This window comes from Euwallacea fornicatus, chromosome 20 (genome assembly GCF_040115645.1).
Source record: "Euwallacea fornicatus isolate EFF26 chromosome 20, ASM4011564v1, whole genome shotgun sequence".
Lineage (NCBI taxonomy): Eukaryota > Metazoa > Arthropoda > Insecta > Coleoptera > Curculionidae > Euwallacea > Euwallacea fornicatus.
The window spans coordinates 2466334-2492671 of NC_089560.1; the positions used below are offsets into that span (position 1 = coordinate 2466334).

The 26338-nt window shown below is 35.2% G+C and overlaps 5 protein-coding genes and 1 long non-coding RNA gene across 33 annotated transcripts in view; 3 read left to right on the forward strand and 3 right to left on the reverse strand.

The window, feature by feature from the left end:
- The first annotated feature begins 24 nt into the window (after positions 1–24).
- Positions 25–2134, forward strand: LOC136345526 (uncharacterized). The gene is made up of 2 exons (XM_066293948.1): positions 25–1803; positions 1854–2134. The coding sequence occupies exons 1-2, from the start codon at positions 615–617 to the stop codon at positions 2114–2116; spliced, it is 1452 nt and encodes a 483-aa protein (XP_066150045.1). The 5' UTR covers positions 25–614; the 3' UTR covers positions 2117–2134.
- Positions 2135–2301: 167 nt separating this feature from the next.
- On the forward strand, positions 2302–5133 carry LOC136345522 (coiled-coil domain-containing protein 174). Its single transcript, XM_066293930.1, has 5 exons — positions 2302–2479; positions 3026–3207; positions 3415–3974; positions 4033–4251; positions 4326–5133. Exons 1-5 carry the CDS (start codon positions 2450–2452, stop codon positions 5072–5074), a joined length of 1740 nt encoding a protein of 579 aa, XP_066150027.1. The 5' UTR covers positions 2302–2449; the 3' UTR covers positions 5075–5133.
- A 568-nt stretch (positions 5134–5701) lies between these two features.
- Positions 5702–15586, reverse strand: LOC136345517 (nose resistant to fluoxetine protein 6-like). The gene is made up of 11 exons (XM_066293923.1): positions 15131–15586; positions 11263–11444; positions 11032–11201; positions 9890–10068; positions 9575–9839; positions 9329–9517; positions 9097–9279; positions 6658–6848; positions 6460–6605; positions 6162–6377; positions 5702–6106 (listed from the first exon to the last, which is right to left on the reverse strand). Exons 1-11 carry the CDS (start codon positions 15417–15419, stop codon positions 5990–5992), a joined length of 2127 nt encoding a protein of 708 aa, XP_066150020.1. The 5' UTR covers positions 15420–15586; the 3' UTR covers positions 5702–5989.
- Positions 15587–18246: 2660 nt separating this feature from the next.
- LOC136345540 (odorant receptor 67c-like) lies at positions 18247–20140 on the reverse strand. The gene is made up of 8 exons (XM_066293968.1): positions 20116–20140; positions 19677–20036; positions 19419–19625; positions 19126–19367; positions 18972–19071; positions 18814–18918; positions 18605–18760; positions 18247–18539 (listed from the first exon to the last, which is right to left on the reverse strand). The coding sequence occupies exons 1-8, from the start codon at positions 20119–20121 to the stop codon at positions 18495–18497; spliced, it is 1221 nt and encodes a 406-aa protein (XP_066150065.1). The 5' UTR covers positions 20122–20140; the 3' UTR covers positions 18247–18494.
- Positions 20141–22547: 2407 nt separating this feature from the next.
- Positions 22548–26338, forward strand: part of LOC136345541 (uncharacterized) — a 117463-nt gene continuing 113672 nt past the window's right edge. For both annotated transcript variants that reach the window (XR_010733157.1, XR_010733158.1), the window contains exon 1: positions 22548–22888. This is a non-coding gene — a long non-coding RNA (uncharacterized lncRNA). The remainder of the gene's footprint in view (positions 22889–26338) is intronic.
- LOC136345514 (collagen alpha chain CG42342-like) overlaps positions 23789–26338 on the reverse strand; it is a 148315-nt gene continuing 145765 nt past the window's right edge. For all 27 annotated transcript variants that reach the window (XM_066293917.1, XM_066293916.1, XM_066293907.1 and 24 more), the window contains one exon: positions 23789–26233. Coding sequence is in view for 1 of the 27 variants with exons in the window: in XM_066293912.1 (XP_066150009.1) it covers positions 26216–26233 (18 nt within the window). In the remaining 26 variants the exon portion in view is untranslated. The remainder of the gene's footprint in view (positions 26234–26338) is intronic.

Below are 26338 nucleotides of genomic sequence, written 5' to 3' on the forward strand. Positions count from 1 at the left end.
GCAGCACACTAGGTGCTCGTATTCTTAGCAAAAATGCTGAAAATAATATTTTTCTGTAAATATTGCTTATCGGTGCTTTTTATGGTTATCACTTTCTTTAACTACTTATTGGACAGGGTTAGGAAATCCAGGTTAAAAAAACGCGATGTGACAAGATAATGCAAGCCTTCGCTGACGAACCACCAGAATGCGATTTGTAATGGAATTTATTCAGATGTCGATACCATTTATAACGCCGAAATACGTCGAACGTTGCTTTGAAAATGTACTTACATTAATAATCGAATAGACCAGTTCATTACTTCCAAACCCTTATTACTTAAAACTTTTTCTATAGAGGTTGAGGGAAAATAGCAAGCAGACATTGGGGATTTGGCACTCGGCAATCTTATTTCTCCTCTTTGTGTCGCGTTAACGTCTCTATCCAGGGCGCGCTGACCCCTAACCCCTTACTGATTAAACCCCCTGTCCTCTCTTCACCGTTGTTCCTCCCCCGGAACCATTGCAAAGCATTACTTCGGGGGGTTATTACTTAAGACTGTTTCGATCATACGCGTCACAATACCGAATTAGCTAATATTTAAATTAGAGGAGTTTGCCTGAAAATAGGAAAAATGTATACCCATTCCTCCATTAAATATAAAATAAATAAACCCTATTTGGTCTGCTGTGTTTCGCCGTTTTTCTTCCAAGTGTGGATAATTTTATTATTGATATGTTGCAGATCTGTCCTAAAAGCATTCATAAAGCCCCCTGAACGCGCCTCATACATCGTCTCAACCGAAACGTTAGCGTCTAAATATCAAGGCGTCAGCGAGACACCGAGTATACCCAACCTGAATACGAGATTAATTCCTGGCATTGCAACTAGTCAATCCAAACCGGACAAAGCTAAGCCCGTTCAAAGCTCCGAAGATGTAGCTCCAATAAACATAATTCTTTCCACTAAATCACTAATACCCGACCACACGTGCCAACCATCAGGCACGAAACGAGATAGAATCATCGATCTCACCAAACACGATCAGGACAACCGCGAATGCTTAGAAAAATGCGATAAAATGCAATGTCCTATGTACAAGAAGTTATTCTTCACTCAAAATTATATGGAAATGGATGCTTGCCCACGTGTGGGCTTTCAGGAAGAAAGCGGGAAGGGTGCAAAAATAAAGGAACTTGTTAAAACTGCCTCAGAAAAAAAGCAGGCGAAGCAGAAAAGAAAGCTAGTTAAAATCCCTATGGATAGTGGGCAACTGATACATGAGGACAATGCGTCAGCAGCAGAAATGACTTCGAAAAATGACGATTTTTATTTAGGCTCGACTAAACAGAAACTTGAAGGGATTGGCTGGAGGGAATGTGAAAAAATTCTTTCTATTGACGACCATGATAAAGACAATAGGTGTCGATCGTCGAAACTAGACTATGCCGGTTTACCTCCAAGGCTGGAAAAGAATGGCGATAAGCGATCAAGTAAACCCAGTAATGTTTACTCCTGCTATGGTAACGGGACGGAAAAGTTCCAAGCGAATGTTTGTCCTGGACTTGATGACAGTATCAACTATCGAACCATGAACACAGGGCGCTATTTGTGCTTCCCCCATAAATGTTCCGAAAAACCTTTAGCGAATATCTTGACCCAAGGAACTGAATTTTCGGCAAACCAAGACGCTAAACAAGTCGGTCCCAAATGCCAATCCTGCCCTTATATATCGGTTTCTGAGCCGGATATTCAAAAGTCATCGCAAAAATCGAATGCCAGAAAGGAAGAGTATTCAAAAAGAACAACGCAATTGCCGCCAGGTTGAACGTCATTAGTTAAAACAATAAAATCTCAAAAGTTATCATTTCAGATATAAAGAATTTCCAACCAAATCATGGAAAAACTACTGCCACGGACACCACTGGGCGAAATAACAGCAAGGACGGAATATTTTGTTGGAAAAAGTCTTTAGAGAATTCGTCACCAGCGCGCTTTAAAAGAAACGATGTGTCCGCGCAATTTGGTCACGACGATGATAGTTCGGCTATGTTTCGTAAAGTTTTCGCTGTTAATGGTGTAGGATTAGAATGCCAATGTTGTATATCAAGTTTTACGTATTCTAAAGAAAAGTGAGATTGAATTTGGAAATATGTCTCGTTAAGATACGATGCTGAATGATTTTTCTCTAGAACTACCCTTTTAACTTCTCAATTTAGGAGTAAGAAAGGGGCTAAATAAACGAAAGGACAAATTAGGATCTGTGAAAAGGTGGCGCAGCCGCACTAAAATGTTTGTACACCGGTTCTGTCGTTTCGGAACGCGCTTCAGAGTTGACGTTTGTCATTTGATTTGTTTATGAAAGAAAATGTGTGGTTTGTTTGGATTTTTCCCTTAATTTTCGATTTTTCGAAAGTCCATTTCCAAACAATAATTTATTAATTAGTTTTCTATTTATTAAAAGAAGAAATGAGTTCCTATGATATAAATAAATCCTCGGTAAGTTTTTGATTATCTCACTTGTTTTTTTATGACGTTTGAACAGTAACAACCATAAATTTTCATTTAAAAATTATTCCTTGTCTAGTTTTTGAAAAAATTTCATTGGAGACTAAGAAATCGTTCATAATTCATTATTTAATCCCTGCCATAGAATTGATGACTTTCCAAGCATGTCCCCCTAAAGTGAACCACTTAAATTACCAAGTGGATTTTCCCCTTGTGTCTCTTTAATGTAACCTAAAGGCGTGTTCACACATGCAGTATTTGTAAAATCCCAAATGAACGTTATTTGGCAAACTATTTGCATTTTGCCTGTCAAATTGGTGAACTTTCCTAACATGTTTGCATTTGTTTGGCATTTATACTACTATTTGTCATAACTCGCAGTGTTGGCAACTAACTTCTAGATGAAACATTTTTTAATCATAGTTAAAGCTTTACCTACAGTTGAAATACTGGTAGCTGGATCATATTCACCTATTAAATGTATCTTTTTAACATTTAATTGCTCGTTTTTTTTTATCCAAGTGCCTGTGATTTCAGTTACTAAGTTTGAAAGCTGAAATATTAAGGAAAGAGGAAGGTTTAACAAAAGCAAAGATAGACAATATCGAAAAGGCCAAATCTATTAAGAAAAAAACTTTCGAACTAAAAAATAAGGGCATTGAAAAGAGGCAAGAAAATGATTTAAATGAAGAAGAACGAGACTTGTTAAAATTGTCCAGGTAAGTTTATGTCATAAGGGCTCTAAGGACTTTTATAAGTGAATATTATACAATATTTATATTATCATAAGTGCATCAATGTTACAACTAGTTGATACTTTATTCTTTAAAAGGGGTATGAAATTGTCATTTTTTACGACATTTCTGAACTAAAATTAAGTTAAAAGCAATTCAACAAAACTAAAAAAAGCTCTTATTATGATCTAGGTCAAAACTTGAAGCCAAAGCAAAACTCTATGATAAACTATCATCAAAATCACATTTAAGCGAAGATGTCAATCGCCGATATTTAGTTCAGTTTAATCAGAAAACCAAAGCATCTGCACAATATGAAGAAGATCCAGATGAACCTCCAGATCTACCAGTTGATAGTGAAGAAGAACGATATGACTCAGATTATTATGATGAAGATGTGAATCCAGAAGATCAGTGGGTTGAATATACAGATTCCCTGGGCCGGACTAGGAAGTGCCTTCGTAAAGATTTGGATGATATAAAATCTAGAGATGCTGAACTTAAAGATTTAGCTAAGAAACGCCATCAAGCAGCTCCAGAGAGCGCTAAAAATCCCCCTGAAGACATGGAGAAAGATTCACCACTTGAAGAAGAAGCAAGAGAAATAGATGTAGAAAGTCAAATAGCCGAGCAAGAAAGTGAAATGATTTCCGGTGACATGAGGCGAGAAATGTTAAGGCGGCAATGGGAGATGGAAGAGGATGAACTAAGAGATAAAACTGATATTCACTATCAGAATATTTTGTTCAACGGTAAATGGTTGATTTAAAAAGCTGCCACAGAAATTTTACTTGAAATTTATGTTGATAGAGGCCAGACAACACGGTGTGGGATACTACGCGTTTTCAAAAGATGAAGAGGAAAGAGCCAAACAACAAGAGGCATTAAAGAAATTGCGAGCTGAGACGGAGCAAAAACAAAAGCGGGCAGTAGAGGTAAAAGAATTTAGAGACAAACAGATGGCTGCTAGAATTAAAGCTGCAAAAAATAGGCGAAGGGCTCGATTAGGGTTGCCGCCAGAAGAGGATGGTGAGTGATGAAATAGAACTAGTAAAACAAGAATCCAAATCCCTAAATAACAAAAATGTTATTTTTGATTTTAGAACCTGAAGCACCTCCAGCGCCAGATACAGAATCTGAGGAGCAGAAGAAGAAACAAGAAAAAAAAACCAAAAAACAACTTGAACGCGAAGAAAAGTTGAACGAGGCCAGAAAACGTCACGTTCGACCGTGGGATATCGGCAAAGAAGGAGTATCTGAGTTTTATGAAATGAGTCAACATGAATGGAATGAAAAGAAACGTAAAGAACGACGGAAAGAGTTTGCACCTCCGACTGTTTACAGCAAACGGGATTTCAGTGGCATGAGAACTCTGGAATCCCATAATGAAGATAGTGATAAATCATTAAGATTTACTACTAAAAGCCTTAAGAAGAGGTCAATAAATCCATATAAATATGACGAAGATTCCCCGCCTAGAAAATTATCTCACCGACCACCTAAAAGCAAATCGTATGAACCAGAAGAGCCTACTAGCGACCAAGAAGGTCTTACTAGCGATGCTATGGCACCTACGCCAATAATGAATGAAGTTGAAGATACCGAGTTCGGAGATTCTCTTTTAGCGGATTATAACAAGGTAATGGAAGAAAAGGCTAGAGAAGTTAATGAGGAATCTAGGAGTAAAAGAACAGAGATTCCTCCTCCTCCTACTTTCGAATATTTTGGCCCCTTAGGGGTTCCACCACCGACACGTAATGTAGGGCAAATGAATATTTCTGAATCGATTGAGGCTGGATTGAAGTTTTTGCGGTCCCAGGAGGAACAGAAACGAAAATTTTCTAATTCTTAAATAATGTAGCAAAATTTATTATACTTGTTTAATAAAGCAATATAACTTTTGTTTTATTATTATATATTTTATTATGAAAACTGTCCCAGTCTTTCACAGCATGTGGAGAATAAGATTTCCCTTAAAACTGCTCAGCCACGTCACTAAAAGACGCCATCAATTTTAAGCAAGTCTTGACATGAAACATATTGTAAAAAACTACAATTGTGGTTTATTCTTCGGAATTAATTGAGTGCTCTTTTGTGTACGAATTTTTTTATGTACTAGATACGGTCTCAAGATTATTAAATTGCAATAAATCAAGTTTCTAACCTGTTGACTTATTGTTTGGAATGCTGTTTTGATAAATTTTTATATTATCTTGCATCTTTTCTTTTAATGGTAAATTGATTTATTACAACAATTTTCTGATCATAAGACACATTTAAATAAAAACAATCTTAAAAGATTCTCGAACTTGCTAACGCAACAAGCCAATATAAGAAGTGAGATATCAAAATATAAAGAATGAAATGCCCTTTCAAATAATATACGACTTAAAACCCTTTGCCATTTAAGATTTTTGAAAGGGTGGCTCTGCGGGGTAGAGCTTTGAAAGAGGCGCAATGAATTCTTCTTAAAAATTGTTTCCTGTCGATAACAAAATCGACGTATTTCGCCGATGAAAGAGATATATTTCGTTTCGAGATATTAGAAGTGAGAAGTTTTCAAATTGAGACTCTGTATTCTCCTTCACAAGGCAAGTGCCTTTATATATATGTCATTCCCAGTACTTCACAGTTTAAATGATTGAAAAATCTATTACGGGTATCAAAAAAAGGCAAAACATCGATACGAAACAGTGATAGAAGTATATTTAAATAATTTTGTACATTATTTAATTATTATGCTAACTCAATTCTAGTAATACAAATTTTAGCCAGATCCTGAAGGAATAATTTTTATTAAATTAATCGCTGGGGCCTCAAAGACTAATGAGACCACGAAAGCGATTCCAAATGATAGCACCACGTTTCCAAAGAATATCACAATCTAAAAACCAATATGAAGACCATGTGAACTTTTCATCCCTTTCTACAGCCCTTACCGCAATTATTTGATGGATCTGCAGAGAACCGTCTAAGGAAAAACTGGTCAAAAACATTACAATTGGATGTACCAAGTAAGCCCCATACGTGAGTCTGCTTAGGGGCACAAAAAATTTACAACTTAGAAAGACGTTGAATGGGCCCCCGTAACCTGAGCTGCACGCCACTGTAATCCAGGCTAGAGATAAGGCCCAAGCCGTATGTCCAAGTGCTACCTGTAAAAATATTGATCAATCTCAGGGGGTTTTTGATTACTACTGATACATATCCATCTAGATCAAAACTTAATTTATTTACATAAAAAGCTGAAGCTGGTACCACAAGACCGTGCTTTCCCAAGCCGTATACCAAAGAACTCAAACATAATAGTGACAACGCCCATCCAATTACCACCACGGGTGGTGTAAGCATAATCTTGCCCTTTAGCCTGAACATCACGTAGCCTGAAATGATTATTTGATCAATAATATTTTGATAAATATTTTTGGTATCTACCCATGATCATGCCTATCAGGTAGGGCCCAATTCTCAGCCATGGTTTGTCGTATAACTCATCAAAAAGGGCAAAAGGTTCTTGAACTCTTGCTACATAATTATAACGTATGGCTATAACGAAGGTTGATGTCCATGAAGTCACCAAGAGAATACCTACTGCGCCTACTGCGTATTTTAGGGGTTTTTTGCCTCTGTAATAAGGGATAATGGTTATTACTGCCTCAAATGATGGCCCCAATACAAAGTCGCTTGAATGTAAGGAAATGTTTGATTGTTTTGAGAACTATATGAAACAAAAATACGACGAAATTGGAGGTTGTCAAACGTATGTTAAGAGGTAAAGAGAAAGATTCAACTGATAAACTTTAATGAGGGTCCAAGTGTCTTTAATAATCTTCAAATAAAGTAGTTATCAGAATCGCATCCAGCTGAAGTCAGTGATCATCAAGGCTCAGGGGCGATTGGTGCCTGGACATTCAGATATTGATTTTTGATTGATTTCGATAGTGAGATATCTAAAATCTCTTGGAGCCGTATTCAGATTACCGTTGGTGAAAACCGTTAACAGGTGAAATTTCAGATGCTTTTCCCAGTTCTGTTCAAGCAAATTACGAACGGTTGATCGTTCTAGAGTTACTCAATGGAAATCTCGCGGTTATATTCGGAAAAGATAAGTTACCATTGAATATAATCAAGTGTCCAGATGAAAATCCGTAGCTCCAGAGAATTAGTTGGTGTAAGCCATAAATATACGGAGCCTCCTGGACAGTTTAAATTTATGAAGAATTGGGATATTCTTTTGAAGATGTCACGTTGATGACAATTTCTGTTAGATGCTTGAGTTAGGTTCAGGAACCAGGGTCGAGAATGTTCCCTACTATGCATGTGGATGAAACAAATTTTTTCTGAAGAACACATTTGTGGTAGATTGATAAGTTTAAGTTGATAACAGTCATCTCTAGTGGGCATATTTCTTGCATTCAAGACGTTATTTAAAGTTATTCAGAAATTCTCAGCTCCTCGAAATATATGAGGATTGCGCGATTTCGTGAGATTAGTGAATCATGATGACTACAGATTCTTACAAGGGGACTGGAATTATCCCAGTACTGCGACTCTTCAAGAAGAACGAGCCATGAAGAAGGGGTTTGAATTAAGGGGCTTTGGTTACCTATTCCAATTTTTCCGAGTCTTCGTATAATGTGACAGTTTGTTGTGAAAGGTTGCTTAATTGAACAGTTTCATAAAGGGTAATAGAGGTTGCTTTTGTTAGTGCTTTGAAATGAAGATTTTATGGTTAAGATATAGAATGACAAAATTAGTGCTTTTGTAGTGCCTTTAAGTGCACCGATTTTAGGTAAGAGTTTTGTGGTCATTAATATTCATCAATAGTCTGTAATAACGAATTCAAAAAACGTAATGTGCCTTAACCATCATTGTTTTGAGGGGCGACTGCTTGTGTTTGAATTTGATATTTAGGTATCATCGGCTCAAGTGGAAACATACGGACTGTGTAAGTGGGAGAAGGACCGCACAAGGTTTGATATGCCCCCGACAAAGATCAACGAAGGCTAGCAACTGACGTGGGCAGAGCTAACTCAGTGTTACCAAATCTCTTACCATTTCAGAAGTTTTATTAATATAGGTTCTAATAATGGATTAATCGTGTTTTTCATTTATTTACATTACTTTTTTTGCTCTGATATTTAAAAAAAATTGTATCGCTGAAGAAACCCAACTCGATTCTAATTTAAACATCGAAGTGAAGAAGTCGCCCAGGCCGCCTAGTGGGCGGAGTCTGTCCAGGATTACCAAATCCCTCACTGTTTCAGAAATGTTTCTAATATAAATTCTATGAGAGTAAGATTTTTTTTTCATTTATTTACATTGCTGCTTTTTACTGTGATAAAAAAAATCCATTGTCACGAAGATAGCAAAATCGTTACTAATCTAAACATCTGAGTGGAGTCATCTGCTGGGCTGATTCCGCTTCTGTCAACTCTTAACCTTACAACCCCCTTCGTTGGTAGTTGTCGGAAACATATTGAAGCTTATGCAATCTTTCTCTCCCTTGTACAATTCCTGTTTTCATCTGAAATGCTGATACCTGTAGAGTTGGCCAGAAGTCCGGCTGGACAATATCTGCCATATGGTTTAGATAGATCTGTAGGAATCATTTTGATTATGTTTCGTTTCGTGGATCATTACAGGAAATAATTGAGGGGAATAATTTGAAACCTTTGAATGCCGATCAAATAGAGGACGAATGGTATCGGCAATAGACAAAACTGCTAAAAAGAACGAATAAGAATGAATCATTTTTAATTTTAATTTTTTATTGTTTAGAAGCTCTCCTTGTTTGCCTTGTCTCGACCGAGTGTGGACATATATTAGAAGCTACACTAGATGTTTTCTGGTGGGGGCCGATATTGCACTTACCTGATAGCTACTATTAAAATAATCGAAGCTATAACAAAAAACTGACTATCATTGGTAATATACCAAGACCATAGCATACAAAACTCTGCCTGGGGGAAGAAATTGTTGATATATAGGGCGTTTCTCCACCAATATTTTTCACATGTAATGTGATCTATGACGGCGGGAGTAAACACCGAGTTACTGAAAAAAATAGTCGAATAAGCCTATTCTCCAGTTTATTACAGCATACTTGTGAACATATCGCATCACAACTTCGTTGACTCCTAGGACAAACAAGTATGGAGGGGTCAATCTCACAAACCGATAGCACAGCATTGCCATAAACTTAATTAAACATTGAATTATTGATTTCGTGAAGGGCTCTTTATTGAGTTTGTTTGATTCGTTTCGGAAGAATCCTAAAGTTAGCAAAAATCCGCTGAAAATTTACGACAAAATTGTAACGGTAAAGTTTTTCGAGAGCGATATATCTTACCTTATGAAGAAAAATGTGTCCACCGAAAAAGTGGCATTTGCTATCGTCTGATAAGTAAAATTTCGTTCAATCAACGTACGCAAGAACTTGTTCTTGGCCACTCCGAACACTTCCAGGTACGTGTGGACCAAAATTATCCAACTTATGGAGATGACTCGTAATCCATTGAGACAAGTGATTGAATCCTTTGGTTTGTTCTCTATAGAGAGTATTTTATTACTGTTGGTGATAGCTGAGAATACCAAGAGAAGCCTCAGAGGGAAATCTACAAGAAACTAGTTCAATTTCTTCATTATCATGCATTAGAGGACATACTGGTTTTATCTTCGTCCGCTTTGCCGATGATGTGCTCTTTACTTAACGAATGATCCATTGGAGAATGTCTCTCAGAATCGACCACCTTCAAGTGAAGTCGTTTGTTGCGTTTTCGTTTAATCAGGATTTCAACCACAGAGGCCACGATTATCAAGAGGACAGTTATAGAGGCTGATATTCTGAAATATTAGTAAAGAAGTGAATTAAATGAGAAAATGGATAGACATAAATTGCGGGTGCACTAAAGGGATATGAAATTCATGAGATGGGAACATTGTATGTGAAAACGAAGACAGCGCAGGCATAGTTTTCCCACTTGAGAATTTTCCCTTGAGAGCCAGCAGAATTGTGACGTATCGGCTTGGTCGGATAAACTCATGCATTACATATTTCAGAAAAATCCCTTACGACCTGAGGAACAACTGTTGTGTGACCGGGAAGGAACACTCGATAAGTTGTGATGAAGATCACTCTAAAAAACCTCAAAGATTATCTCCATAACTACACTGATTTATAAATACTCCGGTTTGTTCAGTGATCTCAAATGAGAATAACCATTGTTTGCTAGGATAGAAATTCCGTCCATTTAATGCTTCTAAAGAATTCACGACCGAGTTTATAGAACACTCAGCATTTTAAAGGCGCGTTCGAACAGGACATAGACCTTGCGAAAATATTACTTACCACAAGAATGAAGATAATTAACGCGGTCAATTTCAGTTTCTATTAGTAACAATATGAATTACTAATGAAACGTTTTCACTTTGGACAAACGTCCTGAGCAACATTAGGAATTTTTAAGGAAAATTTGTTATGGATAAAGTGTTTACAGTCATAATTGCTCAATATATAGTTTTCGCAAAGATAATTTTTAAGACTGCTAATTTTACGACTTTATGACACAATATGGAAATTTTATGTTTCAGATATCTGCACATTGCATGATATGGACGTGTAAGCAATCCATGTCCGATTGTGCAAATCTAGTGTATATGAGAGTGTATTTTGTATGTTTGAAAAATGCAAGAGACAGTTCATGTTTATCTACTTAGTCCTTGCGGTTTTGTCTAATGGGAATCATACGTAACCCAGCGATATTGTGTGCATAATTAATTGCAATCCGCTCCTAGGTATATACGAACCCAATTATCTCAAACTTTGGGTCGCGCAACAGGTTATAACTTCCTGGTACCCTCTTTACGCCAGCAATGTCCATCGATAACGTATTTGCAGGTTCTTCTGATAACAACTTTCTCACGTCTTGCACAGTGCAGGATTCGGGCAGACACAGGCCCAGGTGGACCTGTCGAACCTGATGGAAATTGTGCATGAGTTTCATCTGTGCAGTATAAAATTCAAGTGCAATTACATACAGCTGATGTGAAGTTGGAGTCGAAACCGATGCGAACTTTTGCCACAAAGTAGTGAGTGGAAAATGGTGGAATTTCAACGTTGGTGTCGGAGTTCTGCAGTTCCGAACATAGAACTGAAGATCCCAGCCAGAAATCGTTGCCGACGAAGAACTGGCCATTGTACCTTCCAGAGGCATCATACACTGTAAAATAGCCGATGATTGTGTTATTTATTTTCCAAAACATTACACGCAATCAAGGAAAAAAACGAATAACAAACATTATCTAATCAAAATCCGAGCAATTTCTTCGAGAACCTGTTTGGCTTACTTTCAATTCTTGGCAAAAGTAAACCAGGCATTAGACCATTGCGTAATTGGATTGAATCAGCCGGAATTCGAGTATCGGTGCATTCCTTGTGTTTATAAACTTATGTCCTTCGTCTCGTGTATGTACTTAGATATGCACAAGTTCACAAAGATGTTTGACTTGATATAAGAGAAGTGTGGCAAATCGATAATTATTTTCAAACATTTAAGTTACTGCTTTTTTTCAATAGTAACCCAATAAAGTAAACATTGGTATAGTGTAACAATATCTGGGATGAAACGGTTCCCCCCACCTATAGGGGAATCGAAAGGCATTTTCTTGTGATAAAAAAAATTAATAATAATAATAATATTAATAATACTAATAATAATAATATCAGATATAGTGCCCAGCTCGTTCACCTGATCGGCCGGAACTCCACACATCATCGATAATGTTGAAAAGAAATTTATTAACCATCTGGCTTATTGTCGGACAGCAAAATGGAGTTCAGTTTGAACATCATATTTGTTAATTTGTTGTTTTAATTTTTTTGTAAATAACATCAATGTTACTTTTCTCAAAAAATGTCTTAAGTAACTTCTACATTTTTTTACGATTTATACCTAAACAGGTATGACGTCATTTCTCGGACAGCGATGACGTTGTCAGTGACTAATATAAAAAAAATGCTTTTTAAAATCTAAATCGACGTGTTCGAGGATTTTTTCCAAAATATTTTAGTTTCAACATTAATTAGTTTATACATTGCGTGACGAAAGCACTATATATAATAGTAAAATTTTCTTGTAGACAATAGTAAAAATAATATAAAAATGGTATATATTAATAAATGGCCTCTGAGATGAGGCAATTTCCCCCCTTTCTCTCCGCCTACAGGGCAGTGAAAAGGCATTTTCTGGTCAATAGATAATAATAAAAATAATGCAGGCGGTTGTGACATTTAACAAGCTGCTTTGGAGGTGAATGGTCGCGTAGGGCGAAGGACTGCGCAACCGAGGGCATTTCACTTTCTGATGGACTTCTTGGGTCTTCGGTCCATCCATTGGGGATAAAACCATCAGCGAAAGTGTCAAACCGTTTGTGTTTCTTGTTGCAGTGATGACACGAATAATTCTCAGATTTTCGGGTCTACCATTTTCACAGATTTGCTTCTACCATTGAAGGGAAGTTACTGGCGCGAATATCAAACTGGTGAATTATAAAAAAAGAGTTTGTTGTGATTCTGCACAAAATTTTACCGTGTTAAAATGGTCATTCCACAACATGTTTTATGTAAAAAAGTGTACCTAGCAAGAGTCTCCCAGGATATTCGTTTTTGAGATATTTGCAGTTCGAATTAAATGAAACGCTCTGTTTGCAATGTGATTTATCCCATATTTTGCTATAACGAATGAAGTTTTTACTTTCTCAGATAGCGATTTAGACGTGAGCCGAGATATTGCTTTAGTCTAACTTCCCATAACAAGTACGAAAATAACCATATCAAATGTGCATTTATGGCTAATCGGTCCCTATTAAGTAAAAACTAATAATATACCGCTTCGAATAATTCTAAAGTATAGAATAACTCTTTGTTACAATGTAAATGTAGAGACCTTCCGATAGGCAATAATTTAAGTCCCGGCCAATTAGCAGAGACAAGATTGACCATAAAATGAACGTTTTAAATTTAATTGCAAGTATCTTAAGAAGGGGAGTTCTCCATCATGGAGATTTCTACTTCTGTTCTTATTCTCTCCAAGGTACACCTTTTTTTGCATAGAATGTGTGGTGAAGAATAAAATTTTTACTAGTACTAAATTTCATAATAGGTGACTTAAAATTTACGCTTCTTTAAGCAGGTCTGGCTTAGGTACAAAATGTAGACGTATTCCAATTTGCTGCTCCTAACAGTCTCGAAATAGGAGGTTTTTCTCAGTTCCTGTCATTACAGAATTATAAAAATGAAAAAACGAAAAATTGAATTTTGCAGCCCTGTATTTCGAAAAGTCAGCTTATAAAATAAGGCAAACCAGGTTAAATCATCATATATCAACTTCAGGAAACAATGGTAGAGTTTTGTATAGACCATTTAAAGACACCCTGTGTTTAGTTATATTCTAAAAAATACAACTGCATTGCTATAAACTTTGCTTGTTTAATTTATGTTATTCTATTTTGGTCTGTGATATTACTTTCCATTGCAAATTTATTGCAGCCTTAACTATGGTGACTCTTTAAAAATCTTTGATACGGTAAGAATATTTTATACCTTGTAGTCCAATAGAAATGAACATTTCTTAATCAATTTATAGGCCAAGGCGATTTGTCATGGCGATGAAACCAATGAGTTGTTAGGGGTGAAAGAAGAAAGAATCAAAAAGGGGTTCTATCAGATATTGTGCCACATGCAACATTGTCGACAAGTGTGGAGAAAGAAGATTTTTAAAATTGAAGAAGTCTAAATGAAAATAGGTCTTTTACTAAACAGGGTATCAGAACTCTATTTAAATGCTAAATGGTGCTATGTAGGGTGAGCAACTTAGAATGATGGTTGACTGCATCTCGCATACCGTTAGTCAAATTGGCCTTTCTTGTTTAAAATAAAATTATAAATTCAATAGAAAAATAACTGTTGTTGGAAAAGGTAACAAAGAAGAAATTTCAAAAAATAAAAGTTTTAGAAATTGTTTTGGATCTTAGAAGAGTAAAATTTCTCGTGTTTTAAAAGTAATTTTTCTACTGTGAATATAGTGTACGAAACCTTTATGAACTTGAAATCAGGGATGAAGAGAATAGCCATAAACTTTACACACTTTAATTAACGCTATATGAAACATAAAAAATCATTAATTATGACATAAATTGACCAAGTACTCTGAAGTACTCAGTTGTGGTTTTTTTTATAGAATTAGAAATTCCATAAAACTTAAGTTAAAATCATTTTTAAAGCCAATCGGTACCAAATTCAGACTGATGGTAGCAGCTTTTCAGAAACTTACCCAGGCATTTACATCTAGAAGTGGCTGGAGAAATTCTACTCTATCAAACAAATTACAGCATTCAGACCACCCATTTTTATGTAATTTATGTTTGATAAAACGGAATTTCTCCTGTTAATTCTACGTGCAGATATCGTGCCAAACCATCTTAATAGCTTCCCATCCGTTCAACACAGAATATGAGGAAGCACCATTAAATATTACGATGGTACCTAACCGATTTTAGTAATTTAGTAAGGGAAAAGTATTTTACATGGCCACTTAATAATTAATGAACTCATAATTTAATTCCAGGTTATTCGGTGGAAATGAACTAAAATTAAATTTTTAAACATTTCACAATTTCTGCATAATTACTATCTTTTCCATTATATACTTAATGAAATCTATTTACAAATTTAATTTTATTAATGAAAAAAATTGTTATAGAAATTGATGTTAACGCATATTATATAAACTTTCTATGGCGTGTGTAAGAGCGAATTAATTAAAATACAAATTTAAATACAAATTTTAGTTAATCGGTAGGAATGCGACCAGGAACGCATCAGGAAAAACTTGCTTTAGGTACTTACTCTTTGCAGCCCAAATCGAGCCATTCCTTAGCCCCCAAAGATAATTCTTCATTTCTTTCCTGCAAGGAAATCCTTCTACAACATGCAGTCTTCCGCTCCATTGATGCTGATCGTACAACCCTGCAAGCATCTGCAATTGGCTTGGGGTCATAACTTTGAGGTCCGAATTCACAGAAGAGGAATGTAAGTCTTTTTCTTCATCAAATATCCTTGTTTCTCCACTACTTCCGTGAACATCAACAGACCGCACCAGTAGCCAACAACATGTCACTGCCAAGCTGAAGAACATTCTTCCGTTTTGTTGTAATTTCTAACAAAGCTTCATTAAGTAATTTGGTTAAGTAACTAGTACTTGTGCCATGTTTAATATTAGGAGGTAAACCGGGTGTCGCTCGACAAAGGTGGACGGTAAACTGCATGCAAGAACTACCTCGAAGAGTAGAAGTTCTTGTGGACTTTCAATTTCCGCCGGCATGTCGTCTACAACTAGTAAGTAGTACCATTATGCAACCGTTATAGAGAGCTAAGGTGAAAATTGTTATTGGGTTTTCGCGGCGATAAATGCACTTTTGGTTATAGCGAAACTATTTCTTAATAATTAATAGTTTTTCTAGTTAATGGAGAATGAATTAAAAATATTTCAAAACTATTAATATAAGTCATCTGGGGATATTTAGTGGTCAATTTTTGCGAGGACTGCATGGTCAGCACAAGAATCGCATGCAGGTGAGGCCATTAGTATATTATTTTTTTCCATCTCTTAAATATAGAAAGGAAGTGCACATTAGAAAATGTGAGCGTAGAAATCAGTCTTGTGGTCGCATTTTGCTCCACACATTTCGATTAGACCAGACCATCCACGAATGTTCACTTCAAACTGTGGTCTAGGTGACTATTGTGATGAACATTCTCACGCCAAAATTAATAAAATATCTTAAAAACTGTCGGTGTTATGGACAAATCGTCGACATCTGGCCATCACTTTAAAGGATTTTCGTATATTTCACATCGATCATGTGGCTTCAAAGCCAAATGACCGTTTACGGTAGTCCTGTTCGTTTAAATGCGACTTTCCGTTTTTAACTTATATGAACTCAAATTTCATAGATTTAGTTGAATAAGGCGAATTTCACATTCTGTCTTTTCACGATTTTTTCATTGTTTTAACTTAATTAAAGTTAGAAACATCTTTATGTACACAAAGTGTTAGGGAAATAATTTTGGCAAATTTAACTAGTGATTAAAAATTTTATTTTGAACAAAAACGTTTCCTGCAACAAGGGTCGTGAATACAATTATTTCCCCGGAACACATAAAAAACATCTTTTGAGATTTGGCAACGTCGTATCCTTTTTTTATTTATTTATTTTGATACCTTCATAAATAGCCGCATAAACTAAGATGCATTTTTACACGGTTTTTTTGGGTACGAGACCAAAAATTGAGCGACTCTTTAAAGGGTCAGGTTTTCAGGGTTCACTGCGGCGTTGCCGCTTAAGTTTACTTTTACCGCTTAAACGGTATTATGAGTTATGAATTAAGTTTTAAATTGCGTTTAGCAATGTTATTGTTGAATACTTTGAACTTCTTTGTTGCACATCAAACAATCAACATCTGTCAAATACCGTCTTCAACATAAAATTTTTTTTTAACTTGTCATAGCTTTTTCCTTATCAACGGTACCATTTTTTTTTAACTATTAGGTTTTGGACCCATGTTATAAAAAGCATTTTTGTTCAAAATGATGTTCTTAATCGTTGGTTAAATTTACCAAAGTGTTTTTCCGAACACCCTGTATACAGATTTCGTCACCTACAACTTTCCAGATTTATATTTATTCTTTGAGATATAACTTAAAATGATGGGTGAAGTCACAGTTCTTTTTAAACTGTTTCGAAATTGAATAGGGGGGGGGGGTCCAAAATGTTTTAATTTTTATTAGATTAATTAATTATTGAAAAGTTAACGAATTTTTTTATAATTATTAAGATAGTGGGCTGGAAATGGCAGCGACGAGTTTTTTTTTATAAAAAAAAAAGTAAAAAGTGATACATCGTAAATAAATAAATGAAAAAAGACAAAAGTCGGCATCAAACTATAAAGCAATGTTTATTATACGCGGTAAGGTAAAAAAAGATTTGCAAATATCTATTATGCCATTTTTAGAGTTAAGAAATACCTCCAATTTGATGTATCACTCAAGGTTGTATCTAGAAGAACAAAAAAAATACGAGCCTGGGGAGGGTTGGTGGCGGACCCTGTATCATAAAATAAGAATACCCTACATGTATAGTCTACGTAACTAATCAAGTATCAAAGTACCATGTGGTTATTGACGGCCATTGCCGTTACTTTCTACATGGTGTTTAAAAACATGCATCTTCAAATCAAAGGTGTAGTCCCATGTATCATTGTTATCATCATCAACGTATGTTTGTCCTCATTGTAAGAAAAAAATTCGTGTTAACGCGAACCCCCAGCGTTTTCGAGATATTGGATGGTCAAAATGAAGTATTTTTTCAGTTTTTTGCCAATGTTTCAGGAACCGTTTGAAGTACAGAATTCGGATTTTGTATACATATTATCAGTAATATTAGCTACTTCTGAGCGCTAATTCATTTTTTTTTCTAGACTAGTGGCGGAGATTTTGACGTTTATCTGAGTTTTTTTTGCACCTAATTTCTACGCCACTGGGACAACTGATATTTTGAAACCACCTTTTAAACGGTCAATCTTTTTTACTCAAAAAGTGTTCGTGGCCAAAAGCTCTAGAGCGAACCGTATTCCAGAAAAATGGCATTTTTGCTGAAAAACATGAAAAAGTAGCTGCCTGTTTGGCGTAAAAAATGTGCTTGATCTGGTCAGTTACTGCATTTCTCGATGTTAATACTTATTATTATTTATATAGTTAATACTAATGATAGTATGTGTATAAAAGCTAAGTTCTGTTTCTCAGACGATTCTCGAGATATTGACATAAAGCTGAAGAGAAAGCTTAATTTTTAACATTTTGTATTTTGAAAACGGTGCGTTTGCGGAGACATGTTTTGAAACATTCTGTATAGTAAGTTACTTTACTTACGTGGCCACAGTCTATTTAATATTTTTGTTGCATTACTAAAATTATATAGGGAGGTACGGGGTAAATTGTTGGTGCTTAGAGTAAAGCCAATTTCTGTTGATTTGCCCATTAATTTATTATCCTTTGATTATACATCTATCGCCATTATCTCCATTGAGTGGCAACTAATGCATGGCATACATTTATTTTTAATTTGAACATTTATCTAACTAACGTATTCATTATGTGTTAGAGGCAATTCGTCGTTGTCTCAAAATCTACGTAGGTCTACTGTATTATCAATTATGTCAGAATGAGCATCACGTATGAATATGTGGCCTTTAATACCTAAAAATGAGTGAGTTCCATGGGCATCGTAGTTACATCAATGAGATTAGTAGATGCAAACTTACAGAGATGAAAGACATTAGCGACATCTGACTAAATGGACCAATCTTGAAGGCAAGAGGTTTCTGAGTTCTCATGATAAACATAAAAACCATGAATTTGATTTTTGGACCTTCGTCTGGCCAATTGCTTTCCCAGATTGAGTAGGCCAATTTCTGGCTCTAAAATCGAATAAGAGCGGTGGCTTCATGAATTTCTGATAGTATGCGCTCACCATATTCAAGAGTTCATTGGCGTAGTAATAATATAAAAAAATCCTCATCACCATGGTTACCCAGAACACAAATATAGATACGATTAACATTAAAGAAATTTCGTTCTAATTAAAAGATAAAGTTAGAGAATATTGCGACGAGAAGCGAAGTTACCAACCCCTAAGACTTGTGTTAAAATCGTAGCAATTTGAACTGAACTCTGAATGAAATCGAACACCATAGAATAGGCCATGTTCTTGTTATAGGTGTTCACATATCTAAAAATGTTGGAATCGCCCAAGGGTGGGTTATAGCACGTTTTTGCAACTCACCGAATAATATTCTTGTGTTTGTTAATGAGATATTTGAAAAAAAAGAAACTAGCCTTTTCCTCGTCCTCAATGGCATTCAAAGTTTGATATTTTCGTTTAAAATTCTGAAAATTCTTGAGGAAATAGTCTAACTTTATTAGCTGCCTATAGGGATAGGCAATCAAACTGCTCAGGAGGAGATCGACGGCTAATACAGTAGGTCCGCCTATCATACAAGTTATAGAGTGACTTATATACGCGAACTAAAATTGATAATGTTGGATTTGTGCATGTGGGCATGTAATTGAATGGACCTTGTAGTGTTCTTGTGCATCAAAAGGAAACCAAGAAGAGATAGGCAACATTCTCACAGTTCTGGTCACATTCTCATATGTTTCTTCAATTGGCCCCATCAGAACAGGTTTAATCAAGTATAGCAAACATACGGAAATTATGAAGTAAACGTAGATCCTAAACTTCCAATTGGTGTCATCAATCCTCTTTTTATCGAGTTTCTGAATCTTGAATTTTGGAATCTTATATCATGAAGACTGAACCATCGCTAACCCTACCAATTCATCATCAATAGGGTCTCCTTTCGCCTCATCTTCAATAATATTGTAGATCATTTTCTGGAAGCTGGGGCTGAATTCTACTATAGCTCGCCTGGCGAAAGTGAGGGTGTATATCAGGGTGACACATAGATTCAAAGACATCATATCTTTTCTAATGGGGCTTTCGTTCAAGACCAAGAATAGTTCAATGTATGCCGTGATTATGAATGCGAAGAAATAATAAAATATTATTTTGGAATATATGGCATAAGCCCTTTGCATCTTCTTGTTTTCTGGAAACGGGAGCTTCAAAGGGAGAATTCCCATCATAAAGCAGGATCTGATGGCTGTTCTCAAGTTTTCGCATTGGGGAAATATCTAAAACAAATCTTTGGAGTAGGGACTTAATGTCTGAAGAGATTTTGTATAACTAACGAGATTTTTAAATTTTACTTACGATCATCTTTTTCTGTAGCTGTAGCTGCAGCTATCATCAAGCAGATGCAAATATATAGTAGCTAACAGAGGGCGGCACTTGGGTAATTAAGCTGCGGCGCAAATCACATAAGTAATGTAATATTGTATTGTATACAGCATGTCTGTTATTCGCGTCTTAGAGGATTTCAGTAGTTGTTTTAAATACTCAGGATGGTAGGTAAGGCAGATTTTAATGCCAGATGTTTGTATGAGCTTCCGTATTGGGAGAATGCAATAATCTGTTGCAAAAATCTCTACCACATACTATGCGGTAATTTCATAATAAAGGCACATCTAGCAATGGCGTGTTTTTATTAAATATAAAGCATGATAGATGTCCACGCAGTTTTTAGTTGAAATTTTATAGGAATGTTGGTAAATGAAATGGTCATTTAATTTGCAGCCAAACCCCACATTTTCCAGAGCAATTTATGCATTTCACCTTTACTTCAACTTATGCCCTTGCATAATGTGGTTTTCCTCCCGGAGAAGACTCTCACTCGGGAGGGCCTCCAACTGACACCTATCTATGAAACTCTGCACAGAGTCCAATATCTATGAAAGTTCCGGGAAAGGCCCAAATACCCCGCCTTTTACTAACTTTTTTTTGGGAGATACCAAAGTGGTAGCGCTCTGCCACCTGCCCAGGAGAAAAGTTCCTCTGTGGTCCCATTGAACGATATTCTTTTTTCTCTATGGCTTCTTAGGGAAGACACTTGAAATCAAAGAGATTCAATTCACTCTAATCGTCATCGCAAGAGATCACACACATCCCAGATCTGGCTTTTCCCGGTTTCGTGCTTCTTGGCACTCATCAAACGATGGTGTTGGGAAGGAGAGAGACAGACGTTGGATCCGCGTCCTTTCAAAAATATTGCAACTTGAGAAAAACATTCGTTGTTTGGGCAACTGTTATTTGCGACATACTGTATAATAATCTGGCGTTAATACGTTATCGTTCTCTTATTTAGTTAGTATTTTAATTACTATGTATAATTATATACCAATTATATTACTATTTAAGCAAGTGTCTAGTTACTATTTCATGACTCTATTATAACTTTACTCTATAATTACTATTACTTTCGCCGTATTGCAAGAACAGGTCTTCATCATTGATGAGGAAATCTATTTGGTCGATTATTGTATTCATATTTATTATAATTTTATTTGCTTAAATTCAAAAGAAGAATAACATACGTTATTATTTTTACTCGTTTACTTATTTATTGTTATTATTTATTCATAAGAAAATGCTGTTTCACTGCCCTGTGGGCGTCAAAATATCATCATCATCATCATCATCATCATCATCATCATCATCATCATCATCATCAAATTCGTCATCTTCGTCATCGTCATCACCATCGTCATCATCATCACCTTCATCACTATTATTGTTGTCATGGATCAGACTTTGTTATGTGATACTTTGCCAAAGTTCTACAAGGAAATTGGGAGAGATAGAGATATAGTTTAAAGATTTTTAACCGTTTTAACATTTCATAATTATCCAGAAGTATATGCTTTCAGTAGGCAAATACACGCTTAACCCATTAACGCCTAACTATCCCATATGCCACCAGCTATTAAATCGTGATGGAAGGGCGACGTTTGTCGAATTTTCCTCGTCATATAAATTAAATTGCAGTCCTTAAGTGTAAGTGACCCAGGAGGGTTGAGTCCTAGATTCGCTAAATATTATGAATTTTGTCAAACGAACCAACATCTCTTTATTGAATGTACGGACATGGATTAAAACTTTCAGAGCGAATTTTAGAGAGAATTTAAATGTTTTTCCTTTTTGCGAAATTTTAATTAACGAAATTTCAGGTGATACGAGAACATTGCTGGTCTTAAAGAAGCCTGCGTCACCTCCATAACGTTTTATGTATCTTCTGCGTTCAGTGTATTAGGGAAATAACGTTTTACAAAGTGTTTAAGATAATTTTTGAGGAAGACACGGCTACTGATATGTTTAGACATACAGGATGTTAGAGAAATAGCTTTCGTGAATTTAATCAATGATTAAGAATATCATTTTGAACGAAAAAAAATTCGTAGAACAGGGATCGAAAATTTAGTAGTAAAAAAAAGAGGCTAAAGTTTGTAACCGAAAAGCGATGATACAATTAAAATTTTAATAAAAGGACGAAGAACGTACTTGACAAATGTTAATTGTGTGATGAGCAACGAAAAAAGTTTAAATTATTCAACAATAACGTTAAAAGCAATTTAAAATTTAATTCATAACTAATAATACAATAAACGCGGTAAAAGAAACTTAAGCGGCAACGCCGCATTGGACGTGATCGAGGAAACGAGCTTATTTTTGTTATGATTATTTTTTGCAATTCCTTAGTACCTGATTGCTGATAAGACCCGACCTTTCCTTAGTACGTAAATTTATTCGGTACCATTAACGTTACCTACGTCCGTGAAAATATATTCTTTACGTGAGTATCATGAGACGCTTTTGATTTATGTAGAGGCATTACAAAATTCCGAAGATTAACTTTAACTATTATCCAGAAAGAAAACTTCCAGGTGGACAAACGGAATTTTTCATCGCGTACGGGAAAATTGGTTAAAACGCTTTCTTGTATGCGTGGACTCAAATGGTGGACAATTCGAACATTTAAAATTTTTAATGGAAACAATAACAAATTTGTGTGTGTTATTGTGATGTGCGTGGGATAAAATGCGTAACGTAACAGGTTATGGTAATTAGAGATGGGAACAATAATTTAAAGGTAAGTGGCTTTTCAAAGTAATAAAATGGGAATCACGCAATGTTTCCATTTTAACTGTAAAACGTATCGGACCGAAAAAAAACCGTATAAAAATGCATATTAAGTCGATGGGGCTATTTAGGGCAGGGGGAGGTAAATGAAATGAAACGAACACGACCCGACATTGCAATTGTTACAAGCAGCTTTTTCGTTCAAAATAGTGTTCCTAATCATCGGTTAAATTTGCAAAACTCATTTCCCTAACACCCTGTATATCCTCTGTAGTAACATTTCGTCCGATAAAGACCCGGCAAATAGGGATGTGTGACAGATAATTGATACTTTGAGCTCTCAGCATTTTTAGCCTCCGTGGAAGTCGTTCTAATAAAAAAAAAGGGATTTAAATGGGTGCGCCTCGGCCAAAGGAGCCACAAGTGGCATTTGGGGAGAAGCTATGAGGAAGCTGTATCAAGTACCAAAAGCAATGAGTTAGTAATTGAAACAAAACCCACTGCATATATAGCCCTAAATTTATCGAATGAGATCTACAATTTTGTTACATCACAGTCCTACGTCAGTAGATACTAAGAGGCACGTAAGACCTCCTGATAATATAAAAGATGTGATGGTGCGCCCCATAGCAGCTGAGCACGAATAATGTGCTAGAAGTGTTGGACCATCCTGTGCATTAACTAATTTCGGAATTTTTAATCTTCACACGCTATATAGAGTCTTTTGTTAACACGTTTTTTTGTTGATTTTTGTAGAGCTACGGCCTAGAGACCCCACGCGGAAACGTTTATTTTTAAGTTTATATACGAAAAAAAAATGTCAAAACAAGTTAAATTATCTAGAATGAATTCATTTATTACTATTCCAAAGACCGGAATAACTTTGATAAGGATTAATGACGGAAAAATTCATTTCTTACCACAATATATTACTCATATCATACTATTAAATACTAATTTGGATCTAATCTAATTATATGATAATATACAATTTATACAAACAATTAGTAAAAATATCGATCAGTAAGTTCTTGAATTGAGACATAATGGATTATTAGAGCAACTCCAAACTCCGTTGTTATGTTTTCTCTGAATCATAAAAAACGAGATGGGAAATAGTTATGATAAAAACTAATACATTCAAAAAAAAACTAAATTTAGGAACATCATATTGATTTTTATGTTTTTTGAAGGCTCTTTGGAGGTGAGGGTACAAAAACTTTTAGTTTGATGTATTGCACGCCTAACGTTCTCATTTTCAAATTTTAGTAGCACTCTGAAAGCTTTAATTTTGATGGAAAACTCTCCCTCTTGCCCATTTAAATGGATGGTACTTCCTGCATCTCCCTGTATAAGTAATAATTTCTTGCTTTAGTCGTTTTAGGCTCGATACATTCAAACATAAATCAATTTCCTTCAGAATACGTAAAATTGCATATTAATGCTAATAGTAGAAGCACCTGCTGTTGTAAAATCCTGTGAATGGACACGGCCCAATTCTTTATGTCGTTTAAAAGGAAAATATTTTCCATACAAGAATGAAGCCTGAATTAAAATACACAGGAATTATCTTTCGTGTGTTTGAACCAACCGACGAAATAAGAAAATCGAGAAAATATGAGGTGAACTTTTTTTAATGTATTTTTTTTTTAATTCCTAAGCACTGGAAGCACAAAATTACCGATTTTTTAAAATTTAAAGGTGCATCAAATGACATCTTAAAGTAAAGGCCTTTCAAAACTACATTTAATGGTGTATTGCGATTCAAAGTCTATCAATAATTTTTTTAGAAAAAGTGGTACAAATTTGGCAAAAAATGCAATATAAATTCAATTAAAGAGTATGGGAACAATAGAAAAAGTTTGTTGATGCGAAATTTATTTGTTTTGGATTTTGTGCTCACGAACAGTTTTTAGTAAAAAAAAGGATAAAAAGATAAATAAAAATAACCTGTTATTATTTGTGAGCATAAAATCTATAATACACCAATTTCCTATCAACCACCACTTTCTTCATTGTTTGAATAGTATTTAAATGAGTTTAAATTCCATTTTTAGCGAATTAAGAGTCATTTTTTGCAAAAACGAATCGATAGATTTTGAATCGCAATATACCATTGCATGTAATTCAAGTTTTAATTTTATTTAAATCGATCGTTTCGAGCTATCGGTGACGTGAGCAACATTTAAAAAAATAAAAGAAAAGTCAAAGAAAACTACTATATTTTATCCTATTTAGTGCTGTTTTTGAATTAAAATAAAAATTAGTTGAAAAGTTAACAGGATGAGGGGTTATAATTTAGACCCGAATAGTATTGATTCTTTCGATAAGTTCCTTAACAAAAATTAAAAAAAAATGTTGTTACTAACGGCGCTAACCCCACGTGAGATGGCACCTTGCGAATACGCAAAACATGAGTGATTTGTGGCAGAGTTAATCAAATTTTTTGAGAAATTTGGGAACTCTTTGGGAATGCGTATACGGGGTGCCTCAAAATAGTCGATCCAAAAATGTATCGCTGATTCTTGAGGTAGAAATTTGATGATTGGATACAACTCACATTAATGCAAAAATTGACGATTTTTGAAATATGTACAGGACGTCTCGTATTGGTAGGAATGAAGAGAAAACCTGGGATTGAAAACTTAAAAATTGACGAACTCATTAAAAGTGCATTTTGCACACCCATATGGACTCTCTCATATGGACCCATATGGGTACAATTATGTCTAATTGTAAATTGAATAAAAAAATGCCTAGCAGGTAGGTAAATAGCTGTAAAACTATTCTTACATAAGTAATTATCTAAAATGGACAAATTAATTCTATATACTGAGGCGCGGTTGCATAACATGAAGGCTAAACCTTACGTGAAGTTTAAGATTGGCCTGGGTTAATGTATTCGATCAGTCCTCTGTTCTATTCAGTTTCACTTAATGTGGAATGGAGCTTTGAGGCAATTAATATAATAAAATTAAAGCTTATTGAAGATATGGACAAACAATAATTCGCTTTATCATCACTATACGGTCGACCCAACCTATAAATACTGCAAGAACCGAATTTGATGCAAACTTCCATGGAATGGTAGAATCGTTATTTATGCCTGAAGCATTCCATGAACGTTTTGTTGTTTTTGATAAGCTGATCTATTTGCTCTTAGGTCGAGAACGTTTGAAACCTTTAGATTTAGAGCATTGAAAATTCCTAACTATAGATTTGAAAGAGAAATTTCACTACTCAGCAAGTTCAAATAGCTAAACCTTACATTAAACACTATATACACAATTTCACTGCACTAAGTAAGTACATAACTAGACAGTGCCCTTTCCTTGAATCATTGGATGGTGTAAACCTGCAACGAAAATAAGGGTTATACTATATCTTTGGATAACCAACTGGAAAAATGGTCTATTATTTTGTGGACATAACAGTTTGTTAGAACCTTAATTAAGAATAG